Source organism: Panthera onca, chromosome B3 (genome assembly GCF_046562875.1).
Source record: "Panthera onca isolate mPanOnc1 chromosome B3, mPanOnc1 haplotype 2, whole genome shotgun sequence".
Taxonomy (NCBI): Eukaryota; Metazoa; Chordata; class Mammalia; order Carnivora; family Felidae; genus Panthera; species Panthera onca.
In genome coordinates, this window is record NC_138344.1 from 49,775,930 (window position 1) to 49,795,622 (window position 19,693).

The 19,693-nt window shown below is 36.3% G+C and overlaps 1 protein-coding gene across 3 annotated transcripts in view; it reads right to left on the bottom strand.

Moving 5' to 3' along the window:
- The window catches only part of UNC13C (unc-13 homolog C), a 612,857-nt gene that overhangs the window by 80,335 nt on the left and 512,829 nt on the right, over nt 1-19,693 (bottom strand). For all 3 annotated transcript variants that reach the window (XM_060618476.3, XM_060618475.3, XM_060618477.3), the window contains 3 exons: nt 15,746-15,895; nt 10,942-11,065; nt 1,646-1,702 (listed from right to left, as the gene is read on the bottom strand). In XM_060618476.3, the coding sequence (XP_060474459.1) occupies nt 1,646-1,702; nt 10,942-11,065; nt 15,746-15,895 (331 nt within the window). The remainder of the gene's footprint in view (nt 1-1,645; nt 1,703-10,941; nt 11,066-15,745; nt 15,896-19,693) is intronic.

The window sequence follows — 19,693 nt, forward strand, 5'->3', positions numbered from 1 at the left end:
TACACACTATATACTAAGAGACAAAAAAGGAATTAAAACATCATGTATTTCTACGATAGGCACAATGTTGGCCTATATGTCATCTATTGATGAATGACTGGATAAAGAAAGTATGGTATGTACATACAATGGAATCTTATTTGGCTCCTAAAAAGAAGGAAATCTACCCATATACAACAAAATGGAAGAACTTGAAGGACATTATTCTAAGTAAAAAAGTCAGTCACAGAAGCACAATATATATTTTAACCAGTGAAGTGCCTATCCTTGAAGGACAGAACCTGAGGTTCCCTGCACAGTCCTGTGAATTTCAGCAATAATAAAGGGTAGGGTTATTTAGTCAGCAAATCCTCATTTATAATATGCTTGAATATATTGACAAGTTCAATAGCTGCTTTGATGAGCTTCATTTTCCCACACTAGCTTTGTTACCTTTAAGATTTGTGTAGACTTTAATGGATTTCTATGAAGCACTCAACTTTGCCTTTATTCATACAAAGCCTGATTAGTATAAGAAAGAAAATATGTTATCTAATTTACCCCAAAAGAAGTAATGCTGAAAACTAGAACACAAAATAAAAAATTCCTAGTTGCCCTTCTAATTTGAAATATTAGACATATGAAGGAAAAAAGAAAACCATACAATTCAGTCCCTAAATTTTAACCTGAATTTTGTTTTTGTTTTGAGAGAGGGAAAGAGCACGAGCAGGGGAGAGTGGCAGAGGGAGAGAGAATTTTAAGCAGGCTCCACCCTTAGCACCAAGCCCAAGATAGGGCTTGATCCCATAACCCTGGGATCATAACCTGAGCCAAAAATGAAGACTGGTTCACTTACCCGATTGAGCCCTTCAAGTGCCCCAGCCTGATTCATCCTTAAAGCAGATTGTGAGAGTAAAGACATATATCCTAGTCCTGGCATGCTAGATATCATTACTAGTAGGAGGACAGTTTCTTGCTGAATTGTAGTTAGCTCATTACTTTTCACAGACAACCAATAATCCCTTTATTCTTTCCTTAAAACTTTTAAAACATGTTTATTTTTAAGAGAGACAGAGAGAGACAGAGTGATAGTTGGGGAAGGCCAGAGAGGGAGACACAGAATCTGAAGCAGGTTCCAGGCTCTGAGCTGTCAGCACGGAGCCCGGCGTGGGGTTCGAACTCATAAGCTCTGAGATCATGACCTGAGCCGAAGTCAGACACTTAACAAACTGAGCTACCTAGGTACTTGATTTTTTTTTTTTTTTTGATACACGATAAATGTTTCCATTTTTTCAGCATCTCAATGTGCACAGCACCTACATCACAATATTGGCCGGCACCTGTATAAAACTACAGACAGATTCTGTGAATAGAGGTAAATATAGAAATCTTAAATCTCATCACAGCAATAGAAACACTTTGCAATTTTTCAAAGGTCCAATTACATCACTATATGCTTCACACGTGACTCACTGAATATAGGCAAGTGGTCAAGGATGACCACACTCTGCACTTAGGACATCTCAATTCGTGACACTTTGGGCTCTGAGATGAGATTTCATGCCATAATTTAAAGCATTTAAGACTTACAATGTGAGTACTTTAAATATAGAATAGCCACACATTCCAGCCCCTGCCCCCTCCAATCAACACAGAGATCTATTACCTTCAGTTTGGATAATTGTCCAAGATCTTTAGCTGCAATGAAAATCATCTGAGGTCCCTAGAGACACACACAGAAAAGGAGAGAGAATATTCGGTCAGTCTTAAATCTTCAGTACCCAGTAGAAAGGTGGTCAATAGACAATTTGTTTTATTTCCCTTATTACATTTGTGATATTTATACCATACATACTTAATTGGTCTATTTTACAGCTTGGGCCAAAGAGATCTCATACTGCTGGCAATATAATTGTCCTCATAGGCATCCCACTCCTGAAGGCTGAGTTACTGCATGGGTTACTACTAATGTAGCCATTTTTATGTAACATATGGATTAAATCAATGATCTTTAACATTTGTTTGTTTATATTAGAGGCAGCTTTCTCACTCTATGTGGCACCAAATTAGATCTATGCAAACTTTCAAGATACAGAGCTGAGGAAGACGAAGCTGCCTCTCCTCCAATGCTGTGCAGCCTATCAGAGACCTGCCCTCCTAGCTCCTCCCTCAGCCAGAGGATCTTCCTAGGACAAGAGTTTGAAAAGTGGGAAGAGTTTGAAAAACACAGGAATAAACCATCCACAGCACTACTAGATTGAAAAACTAGAGGCTTGGCTGTTGGCATAAGTGACAGGAAAGAACTAAATTTGGTACTAAGTTCATTAGTGCCCTAGAATATTGCCTCAGGAGAGAACAATCAACTATTCTGAAGTACTGTTCTTCATTTTTTAGTGGATCCTGTGAATTTATTTGGAAATTAAGGACTACAAAGTTTATGAGAACAGCAACTGTGTCTAATATTTTTTATCCCCACCACAGGGCAAAGAACATACCAGAAGCTCAAAGAACACATAGTGAATGAATGAATGAATGATCGATATTGCTTCATACTTTGAGATCTCAATGCTAGAGAAAATTGATGTGATAGTAAGCTTTGCTAGGGAAGACTTTTAGAAAAATGAAATGTCATATATAGAGTTTCTGCTACAACATGATGTATGTAGTTTTGAAAAACCTCATTCTACAAAACTGAGCACTAGAAATAGTAGGGCTCATGGGGAAAACAGCAAATGGGCAGCACAGTGAAACTCATGCAATTTTATTACCAACTATCAAAAACATTAAGTGCTACTTTGAGAGGTAGCTTGTATAGTTCACAGGGAGCTCAGTGAGGCTGGTGGCTGCTATAAAGGGCATTAAAAATGCAAAATAATAAATAACCCAAACAAAAATCAACAAAACAATAGAATACAAGTGTGGGATGGGGAAGTACCCATGCAAGTGGAGCTCTTAGCACAGGGGGAGGGTAGGCTGCCATTTGTGAGAGCCAGGCAAGCTTCATCTTTTTGGATAGAACAACTATGTACAAATGTATCCGCCACCCCTATGCAGTAGCTCAGTTGAATGCTCTTTCCTTCTGCTGAATTTATAGGTCTTCTATTACATTCCAGAATCTCCCACCTAGGAAAATTTATATATAAACCAGCTTAACTTCCAGATTATACTGACATCATTCCCCTATTTACCAATCACACCATAGCTAACTGGTGTTATAGAAATGTATTATGTGTTTTAGCAGAATAAAGTGTGTGTTTATAGCCTATGTATATGGAGAGCCAAATTACATACCTAAAGTATTTTATCACTTGCTGGCAGAAAATCAATAAAAATATAAATCTTTGCTTCTTGGAACATTTTATAAGAAAACATTTTCTATATAATTTCATTGGATAAATATGGACTGGGTGTGCATTGTTAATGGTGAAAACAGTTTAGTTTAGTTTGTAATTACTCCTTATTTGCATCAACTTGCCTTCCCCAGTCACAGAAAGAAAATTGTTTGCTCCATAACAGGTACATGTTATGGTTATTTCTTCTTTTGCTTGACTCAGGGTATGTGAAATGAGATATCTGGTACTGTGTATCCACTTGACCGTTGTCTAACTTTGCTGCCAAATGATCTTTCTTATTCCTTTTTATTTCGCTGTGTATGATACAATCACATTCTTCTAATCCACTAGAAGGTGTCTCCTCTGTTAATCTCCATGTTGGAATAGATGAAAGTAAAATGGAAAATAGAAAAAAAATTCTCTATAGCAGGGTTAGATTTATCTTATTAAACTATAAAGTTTTAAGGAAAAAACAAACTGGGGATATTCTATCCTTAATTTATTTTCCTGGGTTCTCACAGTGAAATTAAATTTAAAAATTATGTGTATAGCAGATAATTCTATGAGTTGAACTTTCATACTTTCTTTTCCTTCAAAAAATGAGGTTCTGAATGTCAAGTATGAAGTTTGACTGCTATTGACATTATTTAAAACTGATTTGTATGTTAAAATACATTTGAATGATCATTGTCTAGATAGTCTTCACCAAAGATGTTTTCCCAAAATAGATTTAATTATCATTTCAGCTGGATGAAAACCATTCACTTAAACAAAGTACAATTAGATGGGTTACTAAAAGTATAATCAAGGGGTGGGGGGGGATGATGGAACAGGAGGATCCTGAGCTCACTTCATCCCATAGTCACACCAAGGAAACAGGTAGATCTATACAATTAACTCTGTAAACAACTAAAGGCTGGCAGAACAGACCTTCCACAGCTAGTTGTAAAGAGAAGTCCATATCAAAAAGGGTAGGAGAAGCAGAGATGCAAACAGTAGGGACATCATAAGCACAGAGAAGTGAGGGGATCAGACCCTACAGTGGGTACCCCTGGCCCTGGGGACCCACTCTGGGAGAGCTGGATGACTACAGAAAACCAAGTCCCTGCCCCTATAAAGGCAGAAAACTAAATAACTTGGCCAGAACCACAGAAGCAATAGTTTGAAAAATGCCTGGGTTATATGTGAAATTGATCGGCTAATTTTCAGATGTATGCCAGAGGGTCTGCGGTCTGCAGGAGTTTTCTCTGGGAACAAAGTACTGGCAGGTCCAATTTTTCTTGTCCTCCTCAGCCTAAATACCTGGACACTTGTGGGCTATTGTGGGCAAAGTAGTCTCCATCTACTTTGCCATCAATACATGCCCTGAACAAGTGCTCCTCTAGAGTGACTCTTGCCATCAAAATGACAGATAACTCCACATCCCAGCATGTCCACAGTTTCTGTCACTGGGCCTCTAAATGACTGCACAGGGAGCAAGCACTGCCCTTCGGTGTACAAACAACTGTCAGTTTCCAACTGTAGATAGCTAGAATGAGTACTGGCCCCACCCACCAATGAGCCCACAGGAGTCACAGCTTAGCCACAACAGATGGGTACACACAGGGAACAACCTTGGAGCACCTGGTTCTGGTGACCAGAACAGACTAAGCTGCAAGGACACAACAGGCAGGAGCTCTTCTACACAAGGTCATTACTATGAAGACCATGAAATGCAGATGACCTCATAATACATAAAAACAAACACAGAATCATACAAAATGAGGCAACAGAAAAATATGACAAGACAAAATCACAGGAAAAGAGCTAAACAAATGGAGATAAGCAATATGCCTAATAAAGTGTTCAAAGTAATGGTCATAAAGATTGCTACCAGATTTGAGAAAAGAGTGAACTCAGTGAGGACTTCAACAAGGAGATAGAAAATATAAAAAATAACCAGTCAGAGCTGAAGAATACATTAACTAAAATGAAAAATAAACTAGAAGAATGGATTAGCAATATGAAAGACAGGGTCAAAGAAAGCAACCTAGCTGCACAGCACAAAGTAAAAACTGAGAATAGGTCAAGGACCTCTATAATATCACCAAGAGTAACATTTGAATTTTAGAAATCCAAGAAAGAGAAGAGAGAGAGGAGGAGGCTGAAAACTTTCCTAATCTGAAAACAGACATCCAGCTTGAGAAAGCACAGAGTGCTTTCACCTAACAACATGAAACCAAGAAGTTCACACCAAGACACATAATAATTAAATGGCAAAATGTAATGATATAGAGAGAATCTTAAAGGCACCAGGAAAAAACAGCTACATATAAGGGAAACACTGTAAGGCTGTCAGCTGATTTTTCAGCAGAAACTGCAAGCCAACATGCTGAAAGGAACACACCTACAATGAAAAATATTATGCCCGATAAGGTTATCAGTTAAAGCTGAAGGAGAGAAGTTCCCAGCAAATAAAAGTTAAAGGAGTTTATTACCACAAAACCAGCCTTATAATAAATGTTGAAGGGAATTATTTAAGTGGAAAGAAAAGACATATAACTAGAAGAAAATTATGAAAGGAAAAAATTGCACAGGTAAAAGCAAACATATAGTAAAGGTAACAGACTAATTACCTATAAAACCAGTATGGAAGTTAAAACACAAAAATATAAAATCAATTATATGTACAGAAATTGGTCAAGGAATATGCAAAATAAAAATACTTAAAATATGACAAAAAATGTGAATGTGGGAGTAAAAATTTAGTGCTTTTACAAAGTGTTCAAACTTATTGGAGAGTATTATGCTAAGTGAAATAAGTCAGGCAGAGAAAGGTACAGAGAAAAGGTATGTTTTCACTCATATGTGGATCCTGAGAAACTAACAGAAGACCATAGGGGAAGGTGAGGAGGGGAAAAAAGTTAGGGAGGGAAGGAAGTAAACCATAAGAGACTCTTAAATACTGAGAACAAACTGAGCGTTGATGGGGGGGTAGGGGAGAGGGGAAAGTAGGTGATGGGCATTGAGGAGGGCACCTGTTGGGATGAGCACTGAGTATTGTATGGAAACCAATTTGACAATAAATTTCATATAAAAAAAAGAAATAAGTTCATAAATGTCTGGGTCCTTTGCTATATATATAGGATATGATATATTAACCCAATGGTAACCACAAATCAAAAGCCCATAATGGATATACAAAAAATACAAAGAAATTTAAGCCTAACACTAAAGAAAGCCACTGAACCACAAGAGAGCAAAAGAAAAAAGGAACCGAGAAGAAATACAAAAACCAGAAAGCAACAAAATGGCAGTTAGTACATACCTATCAATAATTACTTTAAACATAAATGGACTAAATGCTCCAATCCAATGATACAGAATGACTCAAATAGATTAAAAAAGACCCATCTATATGCTGCCTGCAAGATATGCTTCATATCTAAAGACACATAGAGACTGAAAGGGAGGGATAAAAAAAAAACACTCTATGCAAATAGAAATAAAAAGAAAGCTAGAGTAGCAATACTTATGTAAGATGGGATGGACTTTTAAACAAAGACTGCAGAAGATTGAAAGAAGGGCATTGCATAATGACAGAGGGATCAACCCAACAAGAGGATGTGAAACTTGTAAATATCCATGCCTCCAGCATAGGAGCGTGTAAATACGTAATGCAAACATTAACATAAAGAAATAAATTAACAATAATATGATAATTTTAGGGGACTTTAACACCCCACTTACATCAATAGACAAATCATCCAGACAGAAAATCAAAAGGAAACAGTTTTGAAGGACCCATTAGACTAGATGGATTTAACAGAGATGTACAAAACATTCCATCTCAAAACAGCAGAATACCCACTTTTTTTTCAAGTGCACATGGAATATTTTCCAGGACAAATAGATCACGTGTTAGGCCACAAAGCAAGTCTCAATAAATTTAAGATTGATATCATTATTAAGCATCTTTGCAAATCACATTAGTATGAAACTAGAAATTATTTACAATTCAAACAAATGAAAGAAAAAAAAAAACCCATGAAGGCTAAACAACATATTACTTAACAATGTATCAATGTATCAAAAAAAAATCAAAGAAGAAATTTAAAAAATCCATGGAAACAAATGAAAAAGGAAATATATCACTCCAAAATCTTTGGGACTCAACAAAAGCAGCTCTAAATTTATAGCAATACAAACCTACAGCAAGAAGCAAGGATAATGTCAAATAAATGATCGAACATCACACCTGAATAAACTAGAAAAAGAACAAAGCCCACAGTAGGATTGAAATAAGTATCAGAATAGAAATAAAAGAAATAGAGACTAACAAATAGCCACCCAAACCAAAAGCTATTTCCTTAAAAGATAAACAAAATTGATAAGCCTTCAATATTTTAAAATGTTTGTTTATTTTTGAGAGAGAAAGAGAGAGAAAGAGAGAAAGAGAGAGAGAGAGAGAGAGAGAGAGAGAGAGAGAGAGAGAGAGAGAGAGAGAGAGAGAGAGAGAGAGAGAGGTACAAGTGGGGGAGGGGCAGAGAGGGGAGACACAAAAAGCAGGCTTCTGGCTCTGACATGTCAGCACAGAGCCCAACGTGGGGCTCAAACTCACAAACCACGAGATCATGACCACAGCTGAAGTTAGACACTCAACCAACTGAACCACCCAGATGTCCCACAAAATTGGTAAACCTTTAGCCAGATTCAAAAAGAAAAAAAAAAGAACGTACTCAAAATCAGAAATGAAGATGGGGAAATAACAGACACTACAGAAATACGAAGGATTATAAGAATACTGAGAAAAACTAGAAACGGATAAATCCCTAGACACATCCAATCTTCCAAAATTGAATCAGGAAGAAATAGAAAAATTGAACAGGTATGTACTAGTAATGAAATTGAAGTGGTAATAAAGAAACTCACATCAAGCAAAACTCCAGGACCAGATGTCTTCACAGATGAATTCAACAGACATTTAAAGAAGAGTTAATACCTATTCTTCTCAAAGTACTCCAAAAAATAAGACTAAATAAAAATTCCAAATTCATTCTATGAGGCCAGCATTACACTGATTCCAAAACCAGATAAAGGCACTACAAAAAGGAACTACAGGCTAACATCCCTGGTGAATATGCATATAAACACCCTCAACTAGGGGGGCCTGGGTGCCTCAGTCAGTTAAGCATCTGACTCTTGATTTCAGCTCAGCTCATTTGATCATCTAAATAGACGTAGAAAATGCATCTGAGAAAATATAATAAAGGCTGTACATGTAAAAGCCCATAGCTAACATCATCCTCAATGGGGAAGAAAATAAAAGCTTTTCCTCTCAGATTAGGAACAAGAAAAAAAATGTCTACTCTCAATTTTATTCAGCACAGGAAGCCAGGAAGACCTGGCTTCATAATGAGACAAGAAAAAGAAAGAAAAGACATCCAAATTGCTGAGGAAGACATAAAACTGTCACTCTTTGCAAATGACATGATACTATATATAGTAAAGCCTAAGGACATCACCAAAAAAATGAGAACTGATAAGTGAATTCAGTAAAGTTACAGGATATGAAATCAACATACAGAAATATTTTGCATTTCTATATGCTAATAATGAAGTACCAAAAAGAGAAATTAAGAAAACAATTCAATTTAAAATTGTACCAAAGGAATAGAATACTTAGGAATAAATTTAACCAAAGAGGTGAAAGACTTCTATTCTGAAGATGACACAAACAAATGAAAAAATACAACACGCTCAAGGATTTGAAGATAGAATGTCCATACTACCCAAGGAAATCTATAGATTCAATGCAATCCCTGTCAAAATAATAATAGCGTTTTCACAGAAATAGAACAGATAATCCTGAAATTTATATGGAAGACTGGAAAGGCCAAAGCAATCTTGAGAAAGAACAAAGTTTGAAGTATCACAGTCCCAGATTTTAAGAAACTACAAAGCCATAGTAATCAAAACAGGATTATATTGGCATTAAAATAGACATATAGATCAAAAGAACAGAATAGAGATCCCAGAAATAAACCCATGCTTATGTGGTTAATTAATCTACAACAAAGAGTCAATTATGTAAAATGGGGAAAAGACAGTGTCTTTAACAAAAGGTAGTGGGAAAATTGGACAGCTACATGCAAAAGAATGAAACGTGACCACTTTCTTAACAGCACACACAAAAATAAACTCAAAATGGATTAAAGACATAAATGTGAGACCTAAATCCATAATATTCCTGAAAGAAAACATAGGCAGTAATCTCTTGGGAATTGTCCTTAGAAACATATTTATGGATCTGTCTCTTCAGGCAAGAGAAATAAAACAAAAGCAAACTACTGGGACTATAGTATATTAAAAAGCTTTTGCACAGCAATGTAATCAACAAAATGCAAAGGCAACCTACTGAATGGGAGAAGCTATTTGCAAATGATATATCTGATAAGGGGTTAATATCTAAAACATATCAAGAACTTCCACACCTCAACACCAAAAAACTCCAAACAAAAACAGAAAAACCCCCACATAATCTAATTAAAAAATGGTCAGAGGACATGAATATACCTTTTTTGAAAGAAGACATATAGATGGCCAACAGACACATGAAAAGATGCTCAACATCACTAATCATCAGGGAAATTCAAATTAAACCATAATGAAATATCACCTCACACTAGTCACACTGGCTAGAATCAAAAAGACAAGATATAACAAGTGTTGGTGAGGATGTGGAGAAAAGGGAACCCTCATGCACTTCATTTTCCTTGGTGGCAATGTAAATTGGTGGAACCACTGTGGAAAAAAGTATGGAAGTTCCTCAAAAAATTAAAAACAGATAAACTATATGATTCAGTAATTTTACTCCTGAGTATTTATCCAAGGAAAATGAAAGTACGAATTCAAAGGGATTTATGCACTTCTTTATTTATTACAGCATTATTTATAATAGCTAAGGTAAGGAAGCAGCCCAAGGGTCTATCAACTAATGAATGGAAAAAGAAGGCGTGTGTGTGTGTGTGTGTGTGTGTGTGTATGAAAATGTGTTTCTTTGGTTTTTGGTCTGCACCATGAATTAATGTATGTATGTACATATGTGTATACATGTAGACATACATATGTACACACACATAATTGAATATTACTCAACCATTAAAAAAAAATGAGATCTTGCCATTCATGACAACATGGATGGAACTTGTGGGTATTATGCCGAGTGAAATAAGTCAGAAAGAGAAAGACAAATACCATATGACTTCACTTATATGTGGAATCTAAAAAACAAATCAAATAAACAAATCAAAGCACAGAAATAGACTCATAAATACAGAGAACAAAGTAGTGTTTGCCAGAGGAGAGGTGTATGGGAGAATGCGCAACAAAGATGAAGGGGATTAAGAGGTACAAAGTCCACTAATGAAATAAATCATGGAAATGAGAAGTACAGCAGAGGGAATATAACCAATATTATTTTAATAACCTTGTACAGTAGCAGATGGTGACTACATTTATGGTGGTATTAAATAAAGTACATAACTGTCAAATCACTGTTGCACCCCTAAAGTTAATTTAACATTGTATGTCAACTATATCTCAAAAATTAAAAAAAAAGTATACTCAAATTTTGGTTTTAAATACTTACTGTTTGATCTGTCAGAGGAGGGAGGACAATTTGTTTTTCTATTTTGTTAAGAACTAGCTTCCATAACTCTTTTAAAACTCGCTTTAGGACGGTTTTCTCACAGATTTTTGCTGAGAGACTTAATCTGAAATAAAACACAGTCACTTATAAGCCTCATATCAAGGTATCAACTTTTTTATTGATCAGAAATTCACATTTTTCAATACTGAGATTTAAATATATAAATAGGCCTTAATGCTAAATTTTGTTTACTGAAAAAAAATACATTTCAGCATATTACATATTAGATGATTCACTACTGGTAGAAAATATACTGAGCATATCACTTCCCTTAAATTGTTTCCTATATTGACATCAAGGCTCCCAAAGTAGATGATTTTTACCCACATTCTTAATTCATATTTACTACATACCCCATGTTCATGATGCAGGCAAAACATTAAAGAAACACATTTTTATCACTATCTGTAACTGCTCCAACATAACAACAAAGATGCATATAATTTTACTCAAGAGTCAAAAGTTTTCAGTTTTATTGAGATACAATTAACATATCACATTGTGTAAGTTTCAAGTGTATAACATAATGATGTGATATGCATATATATTACGAAATGATTACCATAATAAGTTAACATCCATTGCCTCAGGCAGTTAAAAATTCTTTTAAGATCTACTCTACCCTCAGTAATTTTTAAATATGCAGTGAAATATTGTTAACTATAGTTACAATGCTATACGTTAATCCCTAGGACTTACTTATCCTATAACTGGAAGTTTGTACCTTTTGACCACTTTACCCACTCTCCCAATCCCCCAGCTTCTGGCAGTTACCAATCTGTTCTGTTTTTCTAAGATCAGCTTTTTAAGATGCCAAATTTACCAATGTGAATAGGTTTATATTTATATTTCTTATAAATTCTTCTCATGGTGAGAATGATGATAACATCATCCGGTATTTATGTAACACCTAAATTTAGAAAACTCTTCTGCAAATGCTTTTTGTTTATTACTACATTCACTTTATAAATCAAAAACAGGTTCAGAGGGGTTCCTGGGTGGCTAGTTGGTTAAGAGTCTGACTCTAGGTTTCGACTCAGGTCATGATCTCGTGGTTCATGAGATTGAGCCTTGGGTTGGGCTCTGCACTGACAGTGTTGAGCCTGTTTAGGATTCTTTGTCTCTGCCCCTCCCCCATTTGTGCATGCACACACACTCTCTCTCTCAAAATAAATAAATGAAACTTAAAAAAACAAACAAACATCAGTTTCAGAGAAGTTAGGGAACTTGTTCAAGGAAGTGAAGCTATTAAGTGAGGGCTGAAAAGTCCTCTAAATCCAGTGTTATCCAATGTGCTATGATGCCCTGGACAAACACGCTACCATATGAAGGCCCAACATTCTGTCAATTCACAGTGCTGTATCGATATTTACTGAATGTGCTGCAATAGGACACTCAACTCTGTAAGGCTACTTTAATAAGAGTTCATTACACCTGTTTCACAGAGGGCTAGAGGTGGGTCATGTATTTCAGGATAGCTTCATCAACTCCCTACAGTGCTCCTAAGTTCTCTGTATGCTTTTAGACTCAGAAATTATAATTTCAATTCTGGTTCTGAGATAGAGTTGACTATTTTAAATATATATAATTAATATCTAAATGCAGGTGACATATGAGAGGCTAAGGGAAAGATTTCCAAAATATCTATTTATGTAGAATTATTTCTCCGAACTCTACTGTATGCAGATACCTAAAACAGGAAAACATATGAAAATAACCTCCTTTAGATGGTGGGGGTGGGTGTTGGGACCCCTGTGCATAGTTATGGAATCTGTAGCCCCACTATTTGGAAACCACTGTTGGAGAGTAGCATTCATGATATAGACATAGGGTAGAAACCAGCAGATGTGTCACAGCAGAACCAAAGTACCTAACCTCGGAGATAATCCTAGGGTAATTTGAGACAAAACCAATCTGCCATTTTTGTAGTAGATGTGTAATTTCCATTTTCAAAAGGTCTGGGTTTAAGCTTTGACCTTGTCTTTATGGTCAGCTCATACACTTGGCATGCCAACTAATTCTGTTCAGACTGGAAATGAATGAATAGGTATAAAACCCTTGACATGTTTGTAGCTCTGCATGGGATTTCTGCCATCTGGAAATAGAGTTTACAGTTCATTTTATAGAGTGGTGAGGTCTTGGTGAAGAAAATTAAACATACAGACATGTTTTATTTAAAGAGGCTACACAAAGACAGCCTATACATTTATAATATAACACGATTTCTAAGGGGATTTTTCTCAAAGCTACCTTAAAGACTTTAAGCACTCCATTGTTCATTTTAAATGAACAAACAGGAGATCTAGCAACTGCTTCCTTAATTTAGAGTTAACCCACTCTATAATGCAAACTAAAAAACATATATTTTGGAAACTGAGCTATCTAAATTGGTTAACCACAGACCAATTAACCAAACAATTTTCAAATACCATGTATTCCAGCTGGCAGGAGAGATTTGCTGTCATACACTTGATCAGATTTTCATGAAGACAGTATCCAGCTGTTCTCCCTCCTCCAGAATTCCTATCCCTCATTTCCATACCTCTAAGTCCTACCCACCTAGAAAGATCTAACGCAAATGGAATTTCTAATGACAGTTTGAACAAGGAATTATTAACTTATACCTTATTGTGTTTATTTTTGTATTTTTCCTAACCTGTTGGCTCCCTAAGAACAGAATACCTGACTTTTAAAAATCTCTCCTAACAAATGGCTTTATGGTTACACATTTTTATTAGCCTCGAGAATTTGTGCAACTCTCTTCATGCCTCATATCTCTTTCCAAAAATTTTAAATCTTTTACAAATTTTTAAAGCTCACAGATTTTTTTTGTATCTTTATATACTGTCCCTTTCTACTAAGAATTAGAAATATATATATATATATATATATATATATATATATATATTATATAATGTTGTATAATTCTAATAAAATTAAGACAGTAAAATAATCTAAATATACTGAAAAGGAGGGTCCACTGACTTTATGTTTTGGCCTCATTTTACAGATGGTGAAATGGATTCAATGTCGCTCAACTAGTAGTTAAAAGGATTAGGATAACTTAGAACTTTCTCTATGTTCCACAACATTTGGACAAATGACTGGCTGGAAGTCTAAAACCATAAGGCATTCCATAGGAGTTTGAAGAGGATTGCTTTGTCCTGCTTTCCATTCACCATCACATTCACAACCAAATGGTAGTGTGTTTATGTGATATGATTCTGTATTGTTCATAGAAAGAGCCATCTAATAAGATAAAAATGTCAAGGGGTTATACAGGAAATTAAATGGTAAAAGTCTACATTAAGAAACTAAAGAAATGAAGATGATTTTTCTCCCTTTCTTCTACACCTACATGCCCACCTCCCTCTTGCTAAGTTAGATCCTAGATATTTCCTCATACAAACAGAAAAGACAATTTGTCTACCAAAATTGAAATTAAAGTGATAATGAACATTAGTCTTGGTTATGCAGTAAGCTATAAACAAAGGGAAATGGAATTAAAATTTACGTCAAAGGAGCACCTAGGTGGCTCAGTCGGTTAAGCTTCCGAATCTTGATTTCCACTCACGTCATAATCTCATGGCTCATGAGATTGAGTCCTGCTTTAGGCTCTGCACTGATGGTATGGAGACTGCTTAGGATTCTCTCTCTCTCTCTCTCTCTCTCTCTCTCTCTCTCTCTCTCTTCCCTTTCCCCACTTGTGCTCTCTCATGTTCTCTCTCTCCAAAAATAAATAAATATTTTGAAAAATGAATAAAATATGTCATAAATATATAGAAGAGGTCCTCTTTACTAATTCTTTCTTTGTTATCCTTTAAAGAAAGCTATTATGTCCTTACTTATCTTGGTCCCTTTGGTATCAATTGATTTGCTGCAACAATATTAAATGAGGTAACATATGAAACCACCAGGTATAACACTGTTCCCTTCGTAGGCATTCAAAATTATTTTTTACTTTTCTACCTTCAGTTTGGTGCTAAGTTCCACTATTTAAGAAATCATGTCTCTGGTTGCTTTAGATCAATGGTGACCCATTGTGGACTTATTTTAAAATATAGATGCCTTGACCCTACTCCAAACTTATGAAATTAGAACTTCTAAGAGTAGGAACTGAGCAGAAGCATTAAAAAAAAATCAAGCCTTTTTGGTTAAGAACACAGTCTTAGTTGGTCACAAAGGCCTCCATTTCCACCCACTCGCACTACTACTAGGCCATAATCTCCATGGAGTCATGGACTTTGACTCTCTTTTTTGTCACTATCTAGTGCCTAAAATAAAAAGTTTGATACAGATAGGTGCTCAATAAATTACTGAAGGTTGAGTCAGGCAGTCTACTTGCCACTGAATTGAAATAATTCTGCTCATACTTGTGCTATTCTCTTCTTCAGTTTTCTGACATGAAATCAGACATTCTGGACTTAATCCAGTCTTTTTTGATGTCCAAGAGGATGCAAAACAGTATCTTATCTGAGAAGCATCAAATCCTAATGTTTTCTCCCCTCAGAACAGCAAATTCCTTAGTTATCATTATTTATTTCCTTTCCTGCACAAAGTCATGCCTGCTTTTTTCGTATCTAGTAATGAACTAAAAGTCTTTTCCTTTTTGATGAATTAGCGTATTTCTCCAGAAGACTTTTTAAAACTATCTTATGTAGAGGAAAACAATTTTTTTCTCTTAAAAACTGTATCAGTCAAATTTAGGGCAGTGGTTAAAGAGAAAACTAGGTAGGAAACTTACGTTTTGTCCAAGAAGTCCATGAGGGGTCTTAACACAATCTCTGCATCCATTGCTGCACTGTTCTTATTAGATGCAGTATTTCCATTTGTTCTCATTTGGTTTAGTTCAAAACTCATCTGTTTTATACAGTCTTCAATGATAAGCTGGAAACTAAAAATAAGGAATATAAATTCCGAAATAAAAACAAGCATTTATGATTCCTTTGTCTTTGTCTGTTTAATTCAACTCCAAGGAGTTTGATCTGTTTCAAGTGGTGTGAATTCCCATGCTCATCAGTCTTCAAACTTCTTGTTCAGCTGCAAAAAATTTTGTTGCAATCAAAGCTTACTTGGGACCCATAGAAGCAGATAAAAAGTAATGCTCTTCAGGTTGAATTAATTTGAGTGGGGGTTTATTTGGCCCCATCTCTCACAGAAATAGCTGAGCATTCCTCTGAGCATTGGAAAAATGTTTTTGAAAGACTCTCGGCATGGGATTCACCTTCTTCACTAGGCATTTGGGACTCTACACCCTCTTGGCTTTCCTCTAATCTCATTGGCTATGCTCTGTTCTCAGTTACCTGACCTCTAAGCATCGGAGTAGCATTGGTTACCAGACTTAGCAAATAAAAAGACAGGATATGTGGCAACCAGGTGGCTCAGTCGACTACAGCTCAGATCATGATCTCTCCCTCTTTGAGTTCGAGCTCCAGGTCAGGCTCTGTGCTGAGACCTTAGAGCCTGGAGCCTGCTTCCAATTCTGTGTCTCCCTCTCTCTCTGCCCCTTCCCTGCTTGCTGTCTCTCTCTCTGTCAAAAATAATAAATGATAAAGAAACTTGAAAAAAAAAAAACAGGATACCCAGGTAATTTGAATTTCAGATAGTGAACATTTTTTAGTATAAGTACACCCCATGCAATATTTCAAGCATATGTATACTAAATATATCCATTCTTTACCTAAAATTCAAATTTAATTGTGCATATCCTATATTTTATCTGGCAACCCTACATTGTCATTAGGTTTGATCATTGGACCACTCCATTTCTTTGTCAAATATAGCTGTTTTTGGCAATTGTATCTAGTTCCATGGCTTTCACAATGTCAATGTACTGGTGATTCCCAAATACACATCTGCAGACCTGACTTCCTCTTTTTAAATTTTTTTTAATGTTTATTTTTGAGAGATAGAGACAGAGTGTGAGCTGGGGAGGGGCAGAGAGAGAGGGAGACACAGAATCCGAAGCAGGCTCCAGGCTCTGAGCTGTCAGCACAGAGCCCTATGCAGAGCTTGAACTCATGAACCACAAGATCATGACCCGAACTGAAGTCAGAGGCTTAACCAACTGAGACACCCAGGCACCCCTGCAGACCTGACTTCTAATGTGAGCTCCAGACCACTTTGTTAAACTGCCTATGAAACCTTTCCACTTAGAAGTCCAATGTGTTTCTCTCATACCAATATCCAATCCATCAGGAAGTCATCATAAAGTATCCTAACTCTTAGTGTTCTTAGAATTCTCTGAGGACACTCTTATCTCATAGACACTGTTATGTTCCCTCTCCCATGAAATTTCTCATGGGTCTTTTGGTCCCTCACTCTTAGTCATACACCAGATGCCATGTCCATTGAAAATTCTTCTTGAACACTCAATCTGAAATGACATTTCTATCATTCTCCATTTCCTCACAGTTTTTTTTTCTTAACTGCTTTATTATTCTCTATATATGGTTATTATTTGACACATTGCATACTTTTAATTTGTTTATTGCCTGTTGCCCCAACTAGAATATAAGCTCTATGAAGGCAAGCACTTTTTTTTTTTTTTGGTGCTACTTATCCACACCACAGAACCAGATGTCACACTTTGCACGAAGAAGTTGCTCAAGAACAAGTGGCTGAATGTATCAGTGGACGCTCTCCGTCCACCCACTTCTATTACCTCACCACTCCAAGGACTTTTTAAAATTTTTGTTAATGTTTATTTATTTTTGAGAAATAGAGCAAACAGGGGAGGGGCAGAGAGAGAGAGAGAGAGAGAGAGAGAGACACAGACTGAATCCGAAGCAGGTGCCAGCCTCGACCTGTCAGCACAGAGCCTGATGCAGGGCTCAAACCCACAAACTGCATGATTCTGACCTGAGCTGAAGTCAGATGCTTAACCAACTGAGCCACCCAGATGCCTCACCACTCCAAGGATTTAAATAAGTATGTGAAAAGTAATCTTTAGCATTATTTCTTCATTCTTTCTATCTTTTACCGAAATAATTGGCACAAAGTAGGACATTTAAATAATGGAGACTCATCATTACTATCATTCTTCTATAATGTCTACTACTTTCACACTTCTAACAACAGAAGTAATTATTAGAGATGTACAGGCAGGCAAGAAAAAAAAATTTAGGAGAATGGGGATAAATGACAACCTGTAAAATGGTCCCATCACTAGAATGGTGATGATTAGAAGGAAAAAGTCTATTTAAAAAAGTATCACAGTTGGGGTGCCTGAGTGGGTCAGGCCCGATTGAGCATCTGACTTTTGATTTCTGCTCAGGTCATGATCTCATGATTCATGAGATCGAGCCCTATGTCAGGCTCTATGTTGACAGTGTAGACGCCACCTGGGAATCTCTCTCCCTCTATCTCTCCCCTCCCCCAGCTTATACACTCTCTTTCTCTCAAAATAAATGAACACTAAAAAAAAAAAAAGAAAGTACTGTAATCAAGTCAGTCCATTCCCTCTTCTTCCCCCACACACAGAGGTTATAGAGTTCATATTATTTGAGTCGTTTCCAAATGTACTAATTTCTAAAATTTTATATAGAAGTTTAGGAATTTTCACCATATAATGCTACCATTAAGTAGAAAATATAAGTATTTATCATTGCATGCATTCTACCAATATTTTAAAATACTTATGTGCCAATCTCAGTTCATAGGTGCTGAAGATATATCGATGAACAAAACACAGAATGTCTTGTTCTTGTGGCACATGTGAGAATTTATTTTAGAATTTACATCATGAAAATATTTTACTTAGCCTGTTATCCAATATTTTATTTTTCTAATTTTTGGTTTTGCTACCAAATATTGGAAATCTTTGATATATTTTAAGCTGTCACAACTTGGATGTTTTCCTTCCTCCTGGACCTTTAAAAAATGTTTGTTTATTTATTTTGAGAGAGAGAGAGGGACAGTGGGCAGGAGGAGAGGCAGGGAGAGAGGAGAGAGAGAATACCAAGCAGGTTCCATTCTGTCAGCACAGAGCCCAACACAGGGCTCGATCTCGCAAATTGTGAGATCATGACCTAAGCCCAAATCAAGAGTCAGCCACTTAATGGACAGAGCTAACCAGGTGCCCACCTCCTGGACTTTTTATAGCAGATTTATAAATAAACTGTTATGTAATTTTGAGCATAGAGTCAAGACCTGAATCTACTTTTACCATCATCCATCTTTGGCTCCCGACTTCTCCTGGACTTGCTTTACTGTTGACAATACCATTCCTGCCTCTTTGGACTTGGTATCTGTATTTGGTTTCTGGATCCTTGAACCTCAGCTTGCCCCTATGCATGTAGCTCATTTCTTAGCTCCCTGCATATTTATCTAAAAGAGGATGTCTCACTGAATTAAACTCAGGTCCAGAAGAATCCAGATATGTGTATTTTGGCTTTTACCTGGCCAGACCTGCCTTTAGACTTTTGTTAGGTAGTTGTTGTGGAGGAAGGTGGGGCTAGGCATGGTGCAGAATGTGAGAAAGTAAGTGGTGATAGTGGTGGTGTGTGTATTTAGTGAGGGTACAGTGGCAAATATTTGGGACAATAGAAAAGCAAGGTAGATAATGTTGGAAAATGTGAATTAGTTGATTTACCACTGGGTCATCAGTGATCCTGCTGACTGTAGTAATAATCACCCTTGAAATAGCTGCTTCCTTTTGCACTGTTTCTCAAATCAGTGTATTGGAGTGGAG